The following is a 21973-nucleotide window of genomic DNA, read 5'->3' as shown; positions in this document are numbered from 1 at the left end:
AGTTTCCATTTCATGTTCTTCATTTGAATGTTCAGATTGATAAACAGTAATTGCTTTGTGAACAATGCGATGTAGACTAAGGTCATTATTTTCTGAATGCAAGAACAATGAGCAGTCCTTTAAAGAAAGACATATATCTTCCTTTGAGTGTTTGGGATCTATTTTTTGAACATAACAAATAATCATGTCTCGTGGTATAGGATCAAACGATATCACGGAAAACAAGTTAATAACATTTGCCAATAATGACGATTCTTTAAATGAGATATGATCTTCGCACTTAGCTGGACAATTTAAGCAATCGTCTCAGGACCTGAAAAAATCAGGTGACTCAACGGGATTCGAACCCATGACCTCTGCGGTGCCGGTGCAGTGCTCTGACCACTGAGCTATGAAGTCACACAGTGGTGAGCAGGTCAATATTGTTGGGCTCATGTTTTCTCGTGAAATGAATGTCATATGAATGTTTTATGCAGTGCGGTGTTATGAAATTAAATGAGATATGATCTTCCCACTTAGCTGGACAATTTAAGCAATCGTCTCAGGACCTGAAAAAATCAGGTGACTCAACGGGATTCGAACCCATGACCTCTGCGGTGCCGGTGCAGTGCTCTGACCACTGAGCTATGAAGTCACACAGTGGTGAGCAGGTCAATATTGTTGGGCTGATGTTTTCTCGTGAAATGAATGTCATATGAATGTTTTATGCAGTGCGGTGTTATGATTCTTCTGCATTTTGTCTGACAGCTAAAAGTGAAGCTTGTAACATACTTCTAGGATAAACCGAGTTAAATTTAACAAAAGTGGCGTCCATGTTTTCTTGTTCTTCTGAAGAACTTTTCTTTAAATATTGTCTCCAAGTAAATGAGCAGTTTGCTTTGTTTACACGACTGACATAATAACCAGCAGCAGCCAAAGCCAGCGTTTGACGATCTAATGCGTGCGATACTTCATTCAACAATTGATCATCAGCATGTTCAATAGTATAATGCTTCAACAGTTGTCATTCCACTTTGATAGAAATATGTTTGTTAAACTCATCGTCTTGAGGTACGGCATCTGTGTTCTGGATAGTTACTATGATTTGTCCATTTATCCACATGGGATCACCAACTTGGGGAAGTAACGAAGAAATTTTACTGAGCTGTACCACGTTGTCTACAATGATCAACCAAATTTGCCAGAATTTTAATCGTGTGGATACTAACCATCGCAAATTCTTCACTTTGTCTGTGATGGAACAGTTTTCATCTTCAAATTTTTTAATCATATACTTGTCACAGTTTAAACGGTATCCAAGTTCACAGTAAGTTTTTACAAGAGATTCCTCATTTTTTCCATCGAGAGTCATTACAAACGAAGTTTTATTTTTCCAATCACACGATAATTTTTCACAAACCTGTCTTGCAAGTTGTGATTTACCACAGCCAGGATAACCACTGATGTAAAAATATGTCAGTTTATCATTGTTATCATTCCTTAATTTTTCAAGATCGTTTATAATTTTATCTCGTAATTCAGTGCGTTCAACGAAAAAATGATTAGGTTTTGAAGGAAGAACTTGGAATAATTAAACTTGTTTCGATTACTTTTTATTTCATTGATTCCATCGAGGGAAAATTTCAAATCTTGAAATGATTTTTCAATGATATTGACTATTTCATCAAAATCATCATCTGAGCATTCCCTTTCATACCAATGTGCGTACTTGTTTCTTTCACAACGAAGTGCATGAACAGCATCCTTTGTTTTTTTGTCAAGATGCTGTCCAATTGAATTTGAAAAAAGTATAGCATCAAATAATATCGTACAGTCCCACTTACTGGTGTCTCCATCCTGATATTTTAACTTTAGTTTTTTATCAAACTTTCTACCCGATTCTAAAGTGCAAAATTTTTTGCCACTATTTTTGGTATCATCCCATTCTCCATGTGTTGATTTGTAACGAGAGTTCCATTCTTTGATGAAAAATTGAGCAAGTTCCGTTTGTACCACAATGATTATTTGCTGAATGTAAGACAGATTTCTTGTTCCTCTTGATTCCATTTGTACAAAAATTCAACATGATATATCAACATGACTATAATCAAGAAATTCCAAAAATTAAATATACAACATATGACATTTGAAATATACTTGTTTTGCAATAATTTGTAACAAATGAAACATTGTCTTGATAGCACAATTGTGTTTTCCATTAGCTATGAAGATTGACCTGTAATGGCAAAAATTCTTTTTTAATTTTTAAAAAACCATGAATTGTTTACTAAGACTTGTCAATTTAAGATAATAATCAAATTTAAGCTAAGGTAAACGATTAACTATATAATTAGTAAATTGTATGTGGAAAAAAATTTTACTTTGCATTAATAAAACAATGCGTTTCGCTTGGTGGATCTTTAACGTGAAATGTAAATAAGCTCAGAAAAACTATGATAGTAAGCCGTAAGCTATCCCTATGATATGCTACTCAGAGAAAAAACAAGATACAGGAGCTTCTAGCCGTCTTGGTAAGAGAGGAAAGATTGGATGTGTGCTATTGTCAACGGACAGCAGCTTTTTACTGACCCTACTTTCAGTTTTATCTAAATCAAAACTTAGACAAACATTGTTTATGTAAACATATGCATCATTTGTTGGACAGTTTCCAGGAACGTAAAAACATAAATTGCTTTTTTCAAACGTACAATATGTTGAAAACGATGGATATGGATTAAAAGAAGTGTGTAGAAATTATTTTTTAAGAACAATAAGAGTGGCCATGAAGCGACATGAGAATGAAAGCCAGAAGGAGAAGAAAGTAAGACTGATGTTATCTTGTATAAAAAAGAGCGGGCATTTAAAGGACATAATGAATCTATCTCTTGCTCAAATCAAGACAACTATAGAAAGTTTTCAAAACCATTAGGTAAATTTTATTCTGTTTTTAGTGATTCCTTGCATGCCAGACTACTTGAGTAAGAACGTGGTGATGCAGAAGATGTTTTCAATAATGTATCAGATGATGTGCTGAATATTTAATTTAGATTGTCTATATTGACGAAGTTATTTAAGGTAAGATTGATGGAAAATCAGGATTTCCCGTTTCTACTTATTTAATGAGATAAAACTTTGCACGTAAGTTAAAAGGAAAAAATAATAGAAATTGGGCAATTAATATGCGTTTGTACAGTACCGCTCGCGTATTTGTTAACATACGGTACGCGTATGAAACGCGTATGATACGAAAATCATACGCGTATTATACGAGACCGATACATGTATGATACGAAGAGGATAAAATTATGTTATCAAATACGCGAGCGATACTGTATCTGAAAAGTATTAATTTGTTTGATCATGTGAATGGATCTGTTGAAATCCTACAAGACGCGTCTCATCAGGTGAAGCGAGCATTTAGAATTGCTTCGAAGAAACGATGGACATACAGCGAAAGAGACATGGGATATTTTAAGAAATCAGTTTTCCACAACTTCTATTTCGGAAGACTACAAGCCGGAAGACTAAAAGCCGCTGTTATAGCTTTAGATGCGATTGGAGAAAAATCTTATCAAAACGTTGAAGGAATTTTACAGAATGATGCAGATCAAATACTAAATACCAAAAAGATGAAAAGACTCACGCTGCTCACTGATCATTTAGGGTGAAAGGAAAAAAAGGACTACAGCAAAAACAAAAATGAAAACCAGCATTCTTATCAATGAATATGTCACTCATGAAGACACTTTACACGATATGTTCTACAAAGAAATAACAATTTAATCTGTTATTTTCACTACGAAGGAAAAAAGTCAGCACATTGTGCAAAAAAGATGATCAAGAAAATATTGATTAGATGGCGCTTATCACAAATAAAAAAGAATAGATTTGATTGGATAATTAATTCTGGTGCCACTTAGCATATGACGTTTGAACATGACTATTTATCGGACTATGAAGAGTTGAAAAAGCCAACGAAAGTAATTCATGGGGATGAACGTTTATTATTGGTTTATGGGATAGGAACTTACCGCTTGGCCATTGATTTATATAAGTCACATCAACGTAGCGTAATCTGGGGCAAAGTGCAACATTTCCCATTGAAAATGAAATATCTGAGCCGTTAAACGAAGCTTAAGATTAAGAGTCAGTCAGTGGCTTCTCCGTGATGTATGTCATGTACGAAAAGTAAAATTTAACACATTTTTTAAAACGGAATAAGTATGGCGGCCGTCAAATGAAGACAGTTTGCAAGCAAATTTTAATTCGTTCGACAAAGTTCTGTTGGGTTAACAGGTATTTCGAATAATTTTGCTTAATATAGGGGGGTGGGTTCAGTTGCGTGCTAGAAACACTCCAGGGGGGGCAATCAGCTACCACTGAAAATGGGCCACAAATATATACATTTTAAAATCGAGCCCCAAAGCCTGAGCTGAGAACCTAAGGTGTGAGTCGTGTTTGGGGAGTCCGAGGTAAATACTCTCAGGGAAAATTCCTGATTAAGCTCTAAAATGCCATTTCCTGGATTTTGGGGAGTGAAATCATACTAACTGTATAATGCCAAATGCGTTTCTCCAACACAATTTTAAAATTTAACGCCCTTATTCATTTCAGCGCCTCCCAAAAATCAACAGCTGAGGGAGCCACGGCCCCTGCTCCTCCCCCCTTTTAGCACGCAACTGAGAGGATTTTGGTAATTTCTCCACAGTTTTATAGTTTGGATGTTGTTGCTTAAACTGAAACATCGTTTTATTAAAGAATGCCTTTAACAATCATATTTGAGATTTTAAATACCGTACTACCTTGGGGAAAGTGAGACTGTCGCCATATTGAGTAATGATCATAAGATTTTATGTGTCTAGCATACCTTAATTTGTGTTTTTTCGTGTATGTTGTAAATTTGAATCGACTATAAGGCCAATGAAAAATATTTCCTCAAATAGGTTTAATTCTTTGCTTCAATATTGACTGCACCATATTGGAATAAGTATTTGAAATCTAATTGTAGGAACTTATGTAAATAAGTAATTGATAATTGTTATTTGATACTTGAAACTTATGGAAAAACGGAAATAGGAACTTATGTTAATACTTTATTAGTTGTGACACGTTAAAAGTGAAGGTTCTTCTGTCGCTGGCTGTTAATGTAAAAGCTTGAAATGTTTAAGATTATCTGTGAACTGTGATGCGGAATAGCTATATTGAGTAAAATTGAGAATTGTGTGTCGACTGCGCGTACAGTAGGATAGTATACAGTCCCAAAAACGAATCAGCAGACGCATAACTGCTTTGTGATAACGTGCAAAGGAGAAAATTGCTACACATGGTCTTCGGATTGGAGATATTTTAGTTGGAGATTTATTTAGAAATTGAAGTTTGTTAGTTCAATAGCACAATGGATGAATTTATGAGAAAGAAACGAGTGCGAGCAGGACATAGAGGATCAGTGAGGAAAATTGCTAGTAAATTAAAAGAGAAAATACGAGAAACGGACGGCGAGATTGATAGAAATGAACTGAGACAACTACGAGATGGATTAAACAACAAGATCGCAACATTAAAAATCCTTGATGACGCGATTATCGATATGCTGAGCAAAAGCAATGAGGAGAATGCAGAAGAAGAATTGGGAAAGGAAATTGAAGTTGCGGACAAGATACGGGCAGAACTCGAGCAAGTATTTTTGGATGTGAACGACATCGTCAAAGAGTCTAATGTCACAGTTGAAATGGCAACAACAACATTAAATGGCACGCTGAACAGCAGTTTGAGCAGTGAGACGCGCAGAGTTATAAGAGCAAAACTCCCAAGAAAGTAAAGAAATTTAGCGGACAGCTGCAAGAATGGCAAGAGTTTTGGGACTCTTTTGATAGTGCGGTGAATAATAATGACGGATTGGCTGACGAAGGCAAGTTTGCATATTTAAGGAGTCTTCTACTCGAACTTGCAAGATCGACAATATCGGGATTTCCCCTAATTTCAGCGAACTATTACGAAGCTGTAGAATTGTTGAAACGAAGATACGGGAAATAGAACGTGAGCAAGAAAGCGCATATCCAGGAGTTAATGAACGTAAAACCCGTAACGTACAAAGGAGACATCGACAAGCTTGGGCGGTTATACGACACTTGCAAGACAAGCTACTGCGGTTTAAAGGCCTTAGGAGTGGACAAAGCCGTATATTCTTCAATCGTAGTACCGGAAGTCGTTGCGAAGTTGCCGAACGCATTTCGATTGACAATAACAAGAGGATTCGATTTCGTGGAATGGTCAATGAAAGATGCGTTGAACGAAAAAAAAGTTGGAGCTTCGAGAAGCTCACACACCGATCGGTGAGAAAACCAAGATACTGGATGGGAAGAAACAGCGAGAAACGTCGCGACAAAGACATATGGGGTCAGCATCAACACTGAACGCGAAGCACGAGTTTCAAAGAGGAGTCAAGGAACAGTAAAGCGAAAAGAAAATACGTTTATTGTCTCGGGGAACAAAATCCACTTAGTACGGCTGAAAAGGGAACAGAAATTTTAGAAGAGTATGACAAGACAATCCAAGATTAATTAAGGAGGGGTATTATAGAACCAGTGATAGAACTAGAGAAAGCTGATAAAATACATTATTCACCACATCATGCGGTTACTCGCAGGGAAGCAAAAACAACAAAGGTAAAAGTTGTTTATGATGCGTCGTGTAAAGAGTCACCCAAGGCTTCCTTGCTCAATGACTGCTTGCATGTGGGACCCAAATTAGCACCATTGCTCTTTCATAGTTTGATAAGGTTTAGAGAGAAGAGAGTCGCTTTAGTGGCAGATATTGAAAGGTATTTTTGAATATAGAAGTTGATACTTTGGAAAGAGATTGCCTAAGATTTTTATAGGTTGATGATGTAAACAATGGGAGGGTGAAACCTGTAGATTACCTTTTTGGAGAGTAGTGTTTGTGTTAACTGCTCTCCATTTTTGTTAAATGCAACACAGCAGTATAATTTAGACTCATTCATAGAGATAGACAAGTAATTTGTTACAAAACTCAAAGATGGCTTTTATGTCGATGATCAAGTGTCCGGTGAACAATCCAAGAAAAAGGTAATGAGGTTGTATGAGTCAGCAAGTGAGCGATTGGCCGCGGGAGGATTTAGGAATAGGAAGTAGCTAAGTAATGATGAGAATGTTTTGAAAGAAATAGAAGCGAGAGAAAGAAGCATTTTAGAGAAAAGAAGGGCAGAATTTAGTAATTCGACAGTGGTTGATGAGCAAACTTATGCCAAAGCATCAGTTGGGGAAAATAGTATCTGTGGAAGTTTTGAGAAAGTACTAGGATTGGGATGGGACTTCGGTATTATAAATCCAGTTGTAGTTTGTGCTGAGTTTTTGTTTTAGGAGCTGTGTATTGAGAAAGCTGAATGGGATAATAAGCTGGAAGGTGACAAGAAAAAACGTTGGGAGAGGTAGATAGAAGATTTAGAGAGAGTCAGGGACTTAGTAGTGGCGAGATGTGTGTATGGTAATTTAAATGGTTAGGTAAAGTGTTACTTGCATGGGTACACAGATGCCAACCAAAAGGCATACAGTGCGGTTGTATGTTTTGTGACAGAGCTAAACGGTGCCTACCACGTAGAGTTGCTTACGTCGAATACAAGGATAGCGCTAATAAAATTGCAGACAGTTCCCAGACTAGAACTGATGTCAGCTAGAATATTAGCACAGTTGATGAACACAGTGAAGTTGGCCTTAGATGGTTACGTTCAATTTAATGGTACATACTATTGGTTGGACAGTAAGACTGCATTGTGCTGGATCGGTAATAGGGGCGAATGGAAACAGTTTGTGCGCCATAGAGTTAACGAGATTTTAAAATTGAGCAGGTAGGATAATTGGAAACATTGTCCGTGTGTAGACAATCCTGCGGACTTAGGTTTATGGAGATTTACGGCATCACAATTCAAGGAAAGTGAACTTTGGCGATGGTTGTTTTTTGAATTGTATGCGAAGACTTACTGCTAGAATGGGAGCACCCTTGCTAATAGTTTAGGACAACGCCAAAACATTTAAAGCAACTGAGAAAGCGTTGAAGGGGATTTATGGAAGTAAGGAGGTAAAATCATGATTGGAGGACAATCAGTTGAAATGGAAGTTTAATTTGGCGAGGACACCCTGGTGGGGTGGATTTTTTGAAAGAATGAAAGTATTTGGGAAAGGTTGTCTGAGGAAGGAGTTGGGTAACGTTAAACTGAACAAGGAAGTACTGTTAACAACATTAGTTGAGGTACATGGTACGTTAAACTCTAGACCATTGACTTATGTATTTGAAGATGAAGTGAATGTAGATTTACTGACTCCTGCACATCTTATGTTTGGAAGAAGATTACATCTATTCCCGACGAAAGGATTCTGCATACTATTAATGACGAAGATGCAGGAGTGGTCAAGCGTAGGTTAGGGAATTTAGCGAGATTGAGAAAGCATTTTTGGTCCAGGTGGAGGAAGGATTACTTAACAAGTTTAAGGAAGTGTCATAAGGTCGGCAAAGTAAAGGGTTGTTTGTGTCCGAAAGTAGGTGATGTAGTTCTTGTGTTTAAGAAAAGCTTGAAAAGAGGATTTTGGAAAATAGCAAGAATTGAGAGATTGGTCAAAGGAAAAGATAATATAGTCAGAGAAGCGAAAATCAAAGTTGTTAGCAAGGGAAAGCCACTGTACATAAGCAGGCCTCTTCAGAAACTGTATCCACTAAAGATGGATGCAAAGGTAAGTATAGAAAATTCAGCGTCCTACATGTAAAAAATATTCTCATGTTATTCTTCCTACCCATACTCTTGAACAGGTTTTACTGTTTTTCCCTACCATGCAGTATATGTTCAATAGTTAAAAAGTTGGTATATCAAATTAGATCTGATTTCTCATGCATGTTTATTTATACTTCATCTAGTTGTTTCCTTAGCTAATTTATTAAGTCCGTAATGTAGATATAAATCTCGCTTTACTTTTGTAAAATTACCTTTGTTGTAGAAGTAAGACTTTATATATGACGACCGTGTAGACAAAATTAAGCTTGCTTTAGTTCTTTACATGTCACATACCTAACAAAAGATGAGAAATTTAATATGAAGAACGCGACCACATACATATCAGTTTAGAAATGATAATCATTGATGATGAAAATAATTAATGCCTTATTGTTACATCAATCTTTTATTCATGTAAGTCTTGTTACATAAACACATTCAAATAGTGAACGAAGATGAAGAGTGAGTCAGGATCTCCTTCAACAAACAGTATTATAAAACATTATTGACGTCTTTAAGAACAACGGTTATAGAAATAAAAATACATAAATAAGAGCCTCATGCAGAGTACATAATAACATTGAAATGATCAAATTCCAAAGGACTACTTTAAATAATACAAAGTTTAACAAGTTTAAATTCAGGAATAAAGGATCACCTTTCTAAAACAGGATTTGAATGTAAATGATTAAGACACAATTTTTGAAACTTTAAATCGATTTTTCACTTCGTTAATCAAAAATTCTATACATGTATATTATTGCATAAGTCAGATCTTATGATAAAAAACCTTTGTTATTGAATAAACCATTGTAAATTATGAATACATGGTAAACATCAACTGCACGCAATTATAATTACTTATGATCAATAAAGACACTGTAGATACAACAGTAAAGGTTGCAATGAAAGTAAACCTTAAAATTAATCAAACATGATCAAAAGTATAAATTTAAAAGCTAACTGCGTTGCATAAATAAACATTTCCCAAAAATAGATTTAGTTGCGTTCTTTTTCTGTGTAAATACATTCTTTCTGTGTTCAGATAGGGTTGTATTAATAACCATTTAAGATATTTGCGTACTATGGAAAAGGCTGCATTTAGGTTATTTTGGCAAAATGACCTGGAGATAGAATCTTAACTGTCTAGGGTTCAGAATATTTTTCTTTTGAATACGTTTTCCTTTGCGATTGTTGCTCTTGATCAAGTTAAATGCAATAGAGGTTGTGTTTTGTTTTAATGGAAACATTTTTCACATTGCCTTCTCGGAATGCCGACTCGAGAACACTTTTCAGTTTATTATTCAGGTTTCTGCTTCTTAAGAAACATTATCAATACAGCCTAGAAATCTACGTTGAACTAAAAATCATCAACCAGAATGAATGTTGTTATGCTGCTTTGTTAGTATGTACGGAGTATGTAAAAGTGACAGATTTCAATATTTAATCATTCTCTTTGTGCATTAGACGACAAATTTTTGAAGATTTAAACGCAACTTGTTTTTATAATCACACTTTAAACTAAAAGCAGTAAATTTACACTTTATTATTAAAACAACGGTTGTGCTTGAAGTTCTAGTGAACTATTTAAGAAGTATTTTTAACTGCAACATTCAAAATATTGTTTGAAACGTCAAGCATTCGTCGCGTACTTATTGACGTAAAGTAATGTATTTGCCAAGATACAACAGTAAAGGTTGCCATGAAAATAAACCTTAAAACTGTGATACATGATCAAAATATAAATTTGAAAGCTCACTGTGCTGCATGAATCAACATTTCACAAAAATAGATTCGGTTGCGCTCTTTTTCTGTGTAAATGCATTCTTCCTGTGTTCAACATTTGCTTATTGAACAAATGTTCTTACTTTTAAAATGAATGGTTTGCTTAATACAACTAACAACATTTTGTTAGACACACAGCGATTAGTCTAACAAAATGTAGGTGATGCATGATTGGACATGCTATCCCCTCTACATAAATTTTCACAGATTCCCATTTTTTCCTTAGACAAGTATGCTATTTCACCTCTCCCATACCTTTGAACAGGTTTTGCTTTCCTTTACCATTCAGCTTATTGTCAATAGTTAGAAAGTTGGTATTTTGATTTAGATATGATTTCTCGTGCATGTTTAGTCCTAAATTATCGAGATGATTCAGTAGCAAAGTTGTTATGTAAAGTTAGTAATATAGTTTCAGAATCTCGCTTTACTTTCGACAAACTACCTACATTTTAGAAATAAGACTTCATACATGACGACCGTGTAGACAAAATTATGTTTGCTTTAGTTCTTCACATTTCACATACCTTACAATGATGAGAGATTTAATATAAAGAACGCGACCACATACATATCACTTTAAAAATGGTGATCATAAATTATACCTTATTGTTACATCAATCTTTTACCATTTAAGTTTTGTTACATAAACACATTTAAATAACAAACGAAGATGAAGAGTGAGTCAGGATCTCTTTCAACAAACAGTATTATTAAACATTATTGACATCTGTGTAGAACTTTCTAGTGATATAACTAAGTATACATCACTGACTAAAAACAATTATTATAGAAATAAAATATATAAATAAGAACCTCATGCAGAGTACATAATACATTGAGATTAGTCAAATTCCAAAGGACTACTGCTAAATCTTATAAAGTTTCACAAGTTTTAACTCAGGAATAGAAAATCGTCTATCTAAGACAGGATTTGAATGCCAATGATTAAGACACGATTTTCGCAAGTGCGGATGGATTTTTTCCTTTATTAATGAAAAATTCTATACATGTATATTTTTGCATAAGTCAATTCTTATTATAAAAAACCTTTGTTATTTAATAAGCCATTGTAAATTATGAATACATGGAAAACATCAACTGCACGCAATTATATTTACTTATGATCAATAAAAACAATGTAGATACAACAGTAAAGGTTGCAATGAAAGTAAACCTTAAAACTGTAAAACATGATCAAAAGTATAATTTTAAAAGCTCACTATGTTGCATGAATCAACATTTCCCCAAATGGATTCGGTTGCGTACTTTCTCTGTGTAAACACATTCCTCCTGTGTTTAACTTTTGCTTATTTTTCAAATTTCCTTACTTATAAAAGAAATGGTTTGTTGTATGCAACTATCAACATTTTGCTGGAACACACAGAGATTAGTCAAAAGTGGCGTCAGCAAAGAAGGGAGGTGATGCATGATTGGACATGTGCTCCCCCCCCTTATATAATTTAGTGTCCTACATGTAGTAAATGTACTCATGTTATTCTGCCTCCCCCATAATTTTGAACAGGTTTTACTGTCCTTTACCATGGAGCTTATTGTCAATAGTTAGAAAGTTGGTATATCAATTTAGATATAATTTCTCATGCATGTTTAATCATACTTTATCGAGATGCTGCTTTAGCTAATTTGTTATGTCGGTAGTGTAGTTCTAAAATATCGCTTAATTGTTCTAAAATTAGTTTCGTTTTAGATGTAAGACGACCGTGTGAACAAAATTATGCTTGCTTTAGTTCTTAACATGTCACATACTCAACAAACGGACGAGAAATTTAATAAAAACAACGCGACCACATACATATCAGTAAAAAATGGTGATCATACTTCATGCCTTATTGTATTATCATAAATTTATCAGTGTGAGTTTTGTTACATAAACACATTTAAATAACGAGTGAAGATGAAAAGTGACTCAGGATCTCCTTCAATACTATAAAACATTAATGACATCTCTGTAGAACATTCAAGTTCTATAGCTAGGTGTACATCACTGACTAAAAACAATCCTTATTAAATTAAAAATCTCATGCAGAGTACATAATAACGTTGAAATGAGTCAAATTCCAAAGGACTACTGTTAAATAATATAAAGTTTAACAAGTTTTAACTCAAGAATAAAGGATAACCTTTCTAAAATAGGATTTGAATGTGAATGATTAAGACACATTTTTTTAAAACTTTAAATGGATTTTTTCACTTCATTAATCGAAAATTTCATACAGGTACATTATTGCAAAAGTCAGTTCATATTATAAAAAGACCTTTGTTATTGAATAAAACATTATAAATGATCAACACATTTTAATTATCAACTGCACGCAATTGTAAATACTTATGATAAATAAAATACACTGTACATATAACAGTAAAGGATGCAATGAAAGTAAACTTTAACACTGTTAAACTAACATATGATCAAAAGAACAGTTTTGAAAGCTCTGTGTTGCATGAATCAACATTACACAAAAAATAGATTCGGTCGCGTTCTTCCTCTGTGTATAAATACATTCTTCCTGTGTCTAAGTTTGCTTATTTTTCAAATTTTCTTACTTATAAAAGTTGTAATTAATGTCATAAAATTTGGTCATTCAAATTAACATTAGGATAAATCATACAATAAATATTAGTAATGAGTTATAATATAAAAATAAATTACTTTGTAAAGAAATAAAGTCTAATGGAGAATGTCAGATTCAAGGCATTGACAGTTCTATGTTTTCCTTAGATTGACCCTAGAGTTGGAAGGTTAGTTTATTAACTAGACAAGATGAGGACCAGCATCTCTAGATTCATTTTACCTAACAAAGTGCAACCTATAAATATTTGATTTAGTTACGACATTGATCATTTGAGGGATGGGGTTGACTTGGAGGGTAGGGTCCTTAGTCCCTCAATCCGTTTGTTAATATAGATACTGTGATTAGACCAAAGGATATTTGAAAAGTTCCCGGCGCTTATTTGTGAAGCTATATTGCTTTGCCATATAGTCTACAGGGTGTATAAAAAACTAAACAGTTTGGAAAACGTCTCCTAAGTCATCAGCGTACAAGATATGCATAAACCTTGGGTGGAAATAGTTAGTTGAGCTTCCAATGGTTTATCTGACTGAAAAATTTCTGCAAATAATAACCATTTTTATTCAAAGTAAAAATTAATTTTCACTCAAATAAGGTTAAAATATGACTCATATTTAAGGTGAGAACTAAGGTAGTTTTTGAAAATTTGGCTTGTGCCAGGTCATATAAGTAAAGAACATTTTCAAATCTTGAACAAGTTTGACGTATATAATATTAAATATATAATTTCATTTTAACTATGTTAATTAAATCTCCTTCATTCAGTAGCTGTATACTTGCAGGGTACCAATATGTACGCATTGCTTACCTATTTTGTTAAATTGCATTGTTTTGAGAGAAAAACCCAAACGCCAAGAATTGAAAAAGAAACGTGAATATTCATGACAACTACGATAAATAATGTTATGACAAATGGCTTTGCTTGGCCCCAAATGTGGACACTGTTTTTTTTTTCAAAACAAAACGAAATGGGAGGGAAAACCGGTGGATCTTGTAAAAAACCCTCCAATAAAAGAAAAGATCGAAAATTTAGAAAATTTTCCTCAAATTTTTGTAGTTTTAAGATGTTTCATATTTTTGTTGTTTTCAATGATCCCGATGATCTACTGTAACATTCAGCGTAGTCGGATCGTACGTCGTTCATATAAAAAATTTAAATTTACAGAGCGACAAAAAAGTGGGCTGACTACCCTATTAAACACAGTGAATATTTTGTTTTGGAACAAAAGAAACGCAAATTTTGGTAGAGAACAAAAAATGAAAGAGCGCAGAGTGCTAACAGAAATTTTAATAAATAGATGAAAAATGAAAACTAACAGCAGCCCATATATAAATCATGTAAAAAAATTATTCATTCTGTACGACCTGACCATTCACCTGACAATAACAATGAAAAATGAAATGACCAAAGTGACGTCATGACTTGCATAAAAATAATTTTTGATGTCTACAAGATTTCATTAGCTGTAAAATTTCTATATTGCTTCATTCAAGACCTTCATTAATAGCTGGCTTACATTCGTGTGTTTGGTCAGAATATTTAACAATTGTGAAAACTTAATTTTACGGAAATTTTTAGCGGTTGAATTTGAAAATGTGCTATAGTGGTGAACATTATGCATAATTAATGTAGCAAGTGTGAATCTTTCAGTAAGGACGCTTGCTTCAGAGTGCTTCTGTATGACTTGCTCGGTTCATTCATTGTTCAGTTAGTAGGTCTAGAAACATAGCGCTACTCTACCAAAAACACGTTATAAATGTCAGTATAATGAGTGATCAAAAACTAAACTTAAATATATTGAAAAGAACAAAACTTTAATACCTGATTTCCAAACTTTTTTGTGGTCAGTTTGATCAGGTGAATTTGTAGGTCTCCTCCTTTTTTTTTCACCGCAGAGTTTTTACGTGTATATCATAGAAATTTGTTGTAACATTTTATTTTAGAATTCAATGAACCCTACTGGCAGCATTGCAATTTTCTTTACAAACGTTTGATGTAATTAGAAAAAGTAGCAAGTGAAAGCCAGTTATTTTCTCAAAGCAAGTGACATTTTTATTGACATTTTTTCCTAATTTGGGTGTTTTTAATAATTAAGGTTCAAATTATAAAAATAGACCATCAGGATCCTTTTTTAACTTTCTCATGCAGTTACTCATACAGCTTTTATCTACTCAACTTACAAACCACAAGACATGGATCGTGTTTTTCCATTCGGTTGTTTTCCATCTTTGTAGAATAGTCCAGTCACTTCAATGTTAATGTTCATACGTACATATGCCATTATGCCATGTCCATTCAATATGTTTATACCATTTCATACAGGAAGTAACCGACATCATTAATCAATAAAGTAGCTCCTATATCATGAACAGCCATTTCGATCGTATACAATTTACCATGCACTCTTATTGTAACTTCGTGCGAAGGAAAAGGGACCACTTGAATACTCCAGTTATGTTATCACTCAAAGAATGCGTAGTGCAGAGTTGATCTTCTGTGAGTATCAGTTGACCACCTTTAGGTGGGTTCATATAGCAATGGGGCCCATCATCATTATATGAACAAACAACTGACATCAAGAAAGAAACCAAACTACAGATAAACATCTTGGCCATGAATCACCATGAAACATGAGTAATGACAAACTAGTAAGAGTAGTCGAAGTGAATGACACAGGAGATAAAGATACTTTTACAACTCCATCCATGTGGGATATACAATATAAGAAAATACGAAACATATGTATGAGATTTCATGATGAATAACTCTACATAAGACGATAGTTTGCGTTTTTAAATTCTTAATCAGATATATTGAGAATAAGAAAATTGTAATATGTTTTCTGCTGGACTATCCAAATGGTAGAACATTTACCTACATTGCACGAATAGCTTTAGTCAGTTGAGTTTGAACTATGCAACAAGAAATTTCAAACGATTAAAGGCTTAATATCGTGATCAAAGCAATTTACAGTGAAAGCTTTCATATTTGGAATTCGAGGAAGACTAGTTGACTGTTCCAAGTAACTCATACTTACTTTCTCAGTAAAAAAACCAGAATTTACCAGAATTTAAGTTAAAACACACGAATTTAAATATGTTAACATTTCTTTAATTGACGTCATGACTAAAATTTTTTATTTTGACTGGCCCCTTTAGGAGCTTGTCACCTCTCATAAAGACAATAACTAATCCTTCAATGCATTTAAATAAAAAAATTCATAAGAATTTTCAGATATTTTGCGTTTTAATGTCGTTATCCAAAATAACGAAACATGATGTGGTAAGGTAAGATTAATGACAGGATAATCAATTTAGAAAGTAGACTTTAATTTTGTCCAAGTATTCATTGAATCTTGCAGTCCTATACCATGCTTAGGAGAAGATTAAAGGCATTCTCGTTGCCACGAGGTTTCTTAACTGCTAAAAATATCGCAGGGAGTCGTAAAAAATTGATCAAACAGAATATTACAGCTCTCGCTCATTGCAAGTCAACACCACAATCTGTGAAAACTGTACCTCTGTGCACTCAAGCACATGGTGTGTTCGAGACAGATGGCAAATTTAGTGTATTTGTATTCATTGCATAGTAACGACCAATGTCACATCAAACCAAAAGTCAATAGCATCAATAAAAACCATTGAGATTTTTACGAGAATAATAGAGATAAATCGAAAAGCAAATAATCATTTATAAACTGACTAAATATAGCGAGGATCTTATAGGTGCATTTATGTAAAAACCATCGGTAACAGCTCGAAATATTGTCTCATAAGCAGCCATCCACATAAATTCGCTGATTTGAAAATACCGTCGTTGACAGTTTCGTGTATTTAGTGTATTATGAAATGTATTTCGTCTATGCATTTGGTTTTTTTTGCAATGTGTGATACAATCTCATCGAACCGGCGTGAGTAACCGTCCCCCGAGGCAATGTACCCCTTGTGGCACTGACTTATACCGATAGCGACCCCAGGGAGTGGTAAAGGTGGTGAGGTGTCTGTCGTCTTGGTGAAGGGAAACGCTGTGATAACCGTTCCAGCAGTCAAACACTGATTTCTTTTTGCCACTGGGGACAGAGCGGGCCTCGTGAAAAGGGCTCTGGGTGTGGTGGGTCTCCCTAGTGGGGTTTGCATTTAGTGCCTGTAGGTCAACTGTTCGTCGTGGTTTACCGTTCTTTTTTTGCACAGATGACCATCCTGTGGCACCAGGTGACAGGCTCGCCGATTGGGACGGGTTCAATCACGCCAAGGGCCACCTCTTGGTCAAGGCCAGCTTTCACCGCGTCCTGCCAGTGTTAAGGGACTGAGATTGGCGTATGGTGTGCTTTAGGTTTCGCATTTTGGTCAATCATGAGTCGCATTGGTGGACCTTCCATGAATGGCAGTTGTTGTTGCTCGCAAGTGTTAAACGTGCTGGACTTGTAGTGATGGAGCAGCCAGTCGTCTATTTTTTTATTTTTATTTTTTTCCCGATTACCCCATTATGCTCTATATTTCTCTGACACTGACATGCCGGATGATGTTTCGGAAGAAAGTACTGATCATTTTGAAGAAACTGCTGAACTTGCAGATGATTTTAGTGATGACGTGGATGATTCCCTTGGTGGTACAAGGTGTGGTGAAGAGCAAAACTATGGTTTTGTGAATGGCAGAAACCAGCCTTTATACAAAGATGAAGTTTGACCCACAATCCCTTGTTCTTTTGATGTCATTTGACATGAAACACCAACTGACTGATGAAGCATTAATTGACTTTCTGAAAATTATGAACTTGCATTTACCAAATGTTGCGCCTAAAACAAAGTACCTCTTTTATAAAAAAATTCAATCACCAATGTTTTGTACACCATTACTTTTGTTAGGAGTGCTCATTTTACTTTGGCCCAAGTGCCATGTGTGAAGTGAATAAAAAGTGCTCATGCTATGTGCCAAGAGATGTGAAAAGTGCAAAGAACAATAAATCCTATTTTTCTTACTGGTCGTTACAATCAAAACTTGAACTGATTCGGCAGGATAATACTGCCGCCCGGTGTTTACTTAAGCATCATGATAATGATTTTATAACTGATGCCACGGATGGACATGTGTACAAAAAACTTAAGGAAGTTTATGGTTATGGACCAAACGATATTTCTCTGCTGTGGAATACTGATGGTATTCCTGTATTTTGGTAGGTAGTTGTCTTTGTTTAATTTGCATGGTTCTTCTGCTTTGCATTTGATTACATAATGCATCTGTTGTATGAAGTAAAAGAATAATCCAAACTTCATAACGTAGTGATATTCAAAGCTAGTGATTTGAACATTTGCAATTTTTGTAAAATGTACAAACCATTTATAGTGTAAGAATAAATTCAATCAGTAAGTGCTTCATCTGCTTAGCTACCTTCAGATACGTTTAAATTGTCTTTGATGAGAAATTTCTAATTACTATTTTATGAATTGAAATTGTGCTAGCTATAATAAACTATTTTATTATCTCATAAAGACCACTTACTATTTTTGTTTAAAAATTTTATTGCTTATTTTATGGGTCATCTAATAAAGATCTATGGCCAATACAGTGTACCATTTTAGAACAGCCAACAGATCTTCGTAAAAAGCATATAGTCATGCCAGCATTATGGTTTTCAAAGTGCAAATTAAACATGAATGTTCTGCTGCAACCTTTTGTTGAAGAAACTGAACAGCTGGCAACTAAAGGTAACAACATCATATGCATGTACCAAGCTCCAATTATATTTGGGCAGTTTACCAATATGTTAGACCAAATAAGCACAGCGCCAAAGAGGGAGCTTGATTGACCACTTCCCCCCCCTTATACTACTTTTTCCCTGAGGTAAAGTTCATTCCAACATTTATATATCTTAGCTTAACTTGATGCCAGATAAGACACAGTAAGTTCGTCTACAGTAAGTTTAGCCCTACAGGTTCACTTTTTACCAAACTAGTAAAAGTTACCCGCCCCTTTATTAAATGAATCAAAAATATTTATTTTCGTGGTTCTGATAAGTTCAATCTATGCTAAAAAAACTGTATCAATTTGTCTTAGGATTCTTATTCCATGGTCATCGTTTACGGGGTTTTGCTCCTATTTGCTCTGCTAATGACCCCGCAAGACCTAAACTGAAAAAACGAAGCAGTTTAATAACGTTTGTGGGTGAGATTGGTCTCTCCATGCAGTTATACTTTTATTTTTATCATATGCGATTTAAACTGTGACATTTGATTCTAACGAAATCTGCATGTTTACTCTCAACGACATTTCTCTCATAATCTTTTTTGTACAGACCCAGAAATGTTGGTCATTTGAGACGGCAAGGAAATTTATCGAGGAAAATTATTTAAGTAACATTCATTCTATGAAATTTGCCAAATACAGATACGGCTTAACTTGTTTCCTTTAGAACTTTCAGACAAATCTTGCCCTTTTCAACTCTTTTTGCCATTGCGAGAATGAATCAAATTGTGCGATGTGCACAAACTCAGATGACTGACACTTCTGCGTCAGTCGTTGATTCAAAACTAGAGGTAAAGCCATGTGATTTCATGTGATTTAATAAACAACTTGCAAGCAGGATTATGCTATGCATTGTATTCATATTATTTGGATACGTTTCGCGTTTTAGGAATACAAGTAGTGCGTGGTAGAGGGAGCACGCGAGTTTATCCATTTGACGAGGCTCAAAAACAACGCACCCATCATGAAATGGAATTGTGGTCATTAGAAGCTTATAGAAAAGAAAACTGCAATAATGGATGTGAAAGGGCGAAGTATGCTTTCAAAGATTAGTCCCTTTGACATGATTAATGGTTTTTTTCCTGACTTTTTACATTGTGCTCTACTTGGAGTGGCACGTCAACTTGTATCTCTTTGGTTTGACAGCAGTAACCACGAAAGTTCATGGTACATTGGACAGCCTTCCAAACAAACAATTTATGACAGTCTAATCAAGAACGTCGTTGTTCCAAAAGAAGTACGACGGCTTCCAAGATCTTTAACTACACGTGAACACTGGAAAGATAATGAATACAAAACGTTTGTTTCGTATTCCTCACTTATAAACATGCAAGGAGTTCTTCCAGCACCGTACCTCAACCATTTTTTCCTGTTCGTGTGGGGTCTTCACAAGCTGCTTGGTACTTCTATTTCAAAAAATGGTTTGGCAAAAGTGAAAGCTGCACTTAATCTTTTTTCTTGTGAAGATGGAACAGCTGTATGGTGTTTCCCATTGTACATTTAATGTTCACCAACTTTCTTGACATGTTTATATCTCTTTTCGTATACTTGACATGTTGTTTTTCACGATATTTAGTCATTTGCATTGAAAACTTGTAGGCATAGAGTATATTACGAAAAGATATATGGCGAGTAACTCGAACTCAACATAAATGTTCATTATTACCACTTATCGTCCCATACAAGACATGGCACAAGAGATGTTTGAACAATATACTATGTCTGCATAGGAGAACATGTAAAAAATAGATGTTTACGGGAGGTCAAACGTGCTTGAAAGTGCAGAGTCCAAATATTTATACTGAAAAAGTCCTTGAAATGTTTAAAGTTTAATTTCAACGGTACTCAGACTCAAATAAGCATATATCTACTAACGAATTAAAGAAGTATTGTATGTGGGATCAAGCCGAGGCTTCACCTGACCATTTTTCCCTTTTTTTGTCCTTGTACCTGTGGGTAGCCATGTGTTCACGGGATAAGGTTGCCGCCATTAAGTTAGCAAAATAAGATCCAACTTTCGTTGCAACGATTCTTTTAAAGACATGCTTTTTGACAACCAAATGTCGTCCCAAAGTGACCTGAAATAAATTGAAGAATAACAGCATGTGAAATTTATATTACTGGAGTTGCAAATGTTCTATCTCCAATTAAATGGAGCTATTTTATTTACTCAAAGTGTTCATGAAAAAGCAACCCTCAGTTACTATTCTAAAAACAAACGTAAATAATTTTAAAAAGGATTGCTGCACATTACAATTTGAATTATGTCCATTTGATGAGTCAGTGTTACATAATTAATTGATTCAAATAGATCTGTTTTAACTGCATGTTAGTTTATCAACCAAATCTAATGCTTAGTACCATTTAAAGCTAGGTACAGACAAAACACACCATTTCGGGGAGAGAAGTATCTTCAGTTGTTGCATTTGAGCAATCCAGAGTGCTTTCTTCCATAGTTTAGTTGGTTTCATTTGATAGTCCATCGATAGAGCTCTTAAACACAGCAGTTGTTATGGGGGAAAGGTTTTCTTCTGGAAGATTTGAAATGTTTGAGTAAGAGCTACTTCTTCCAGATGAAACTGGGGTGAATCTATTCTCCATCACAGGCAAACCTTCAATGGGTGACAAAGATGTGGTGGATGGGGTGGAAGGGGATTTACTGAGAGAAGTTCTGGTCAGAAATGGTTTTGGGAAAGTGACCTGGTGGAATCTTCCAAGTTACACATATATTTTCTTAACTTTTTTAACGAAGTTCTAAATCAAGTAAATGGTTTGAACCCGGGAGTATCGTTACATGTTTGTAAATGTAGATCATCCAGGTTGGAATAGTCCTGAGAAGGACTGTTTTTGTTGTTGTTGACTGACGACGGTGATGTTCGGCAATGTGATTAGTCTTGTTTCTTAGTTTGTTCCAAGTTGGTATACCAACTTTCTAATGTAAGCCGTTGTCTATAATCAGTACTGTAAGTAATGCATTTTGCCGAGTCCCAGTCAATGTTGTGCTTTGTGATTCGGTGATGTTCGGCAATGTGATTAGTTTTGTCTTGTTTTTTTTTTTGTAGCTCGTTTGTGTTCAGTAAGTCTTATGTTTAAGTTT

The 21973-nt window shown here is 34.8% G+C and overlaps 1 protein-coding gene and 1 long non-coding RNA gene across 2 annotated transcripts in view; both read right to left on the bottom strand.

The window, feature by feature from the left end:
* Nucleotides 1–21598, bottom strand: part of LOC124448953 — a 35759-nt gene extending 14161 nt beyond the window's left edge. Inside the window, exon 1 of the mRNA XM_046999905.1 lies at nt 21268–21598. Coding sequence (XP_046855861.1) covers nt 21268–21330 — 63 coding nt within the window. The 5' untranslated portion in view covers nt 21331–21598. The remainder of the gene's footprint in view (nt 1–21267) is intronic.
* Nucleotides 1831–11165, bottom strand: LOC124448959. The gene is made up of 3 exons (XR_006949346.1): nt 11149–11165; nt 8974–9055; nt 1831–2080 (listed from the first exon to the last, which is right to left on the bottom strand). It is a non-coding gene; the product is annotated as an uncharacterized LOC124448959 (long non-coding RNA).
* Nucleotides 21599–21973: the final 375 nt, after the last annotated feature.

This window comes from Xenia sp. Carnegie-2017, unplaced genomic scaffold (assembly GCF_021976095.1).
Source record: "Xenia sp. Carnegie-2017 unplaced genomic scaffold, XeniaSp_v1 HiC_scaffold_23, whole genome shotgun sequence".
NCBI classification, from domain to species: Eukaryota; Metazoa; Cnidaria; class Anthozoa; order Malacalcyonacea; family Xeniidae; genus Xenia; species Xenia sp. Carnegie-2017.
This window is presented reverse-complemented; position numbering and strand designations above follow the sequence as displayed.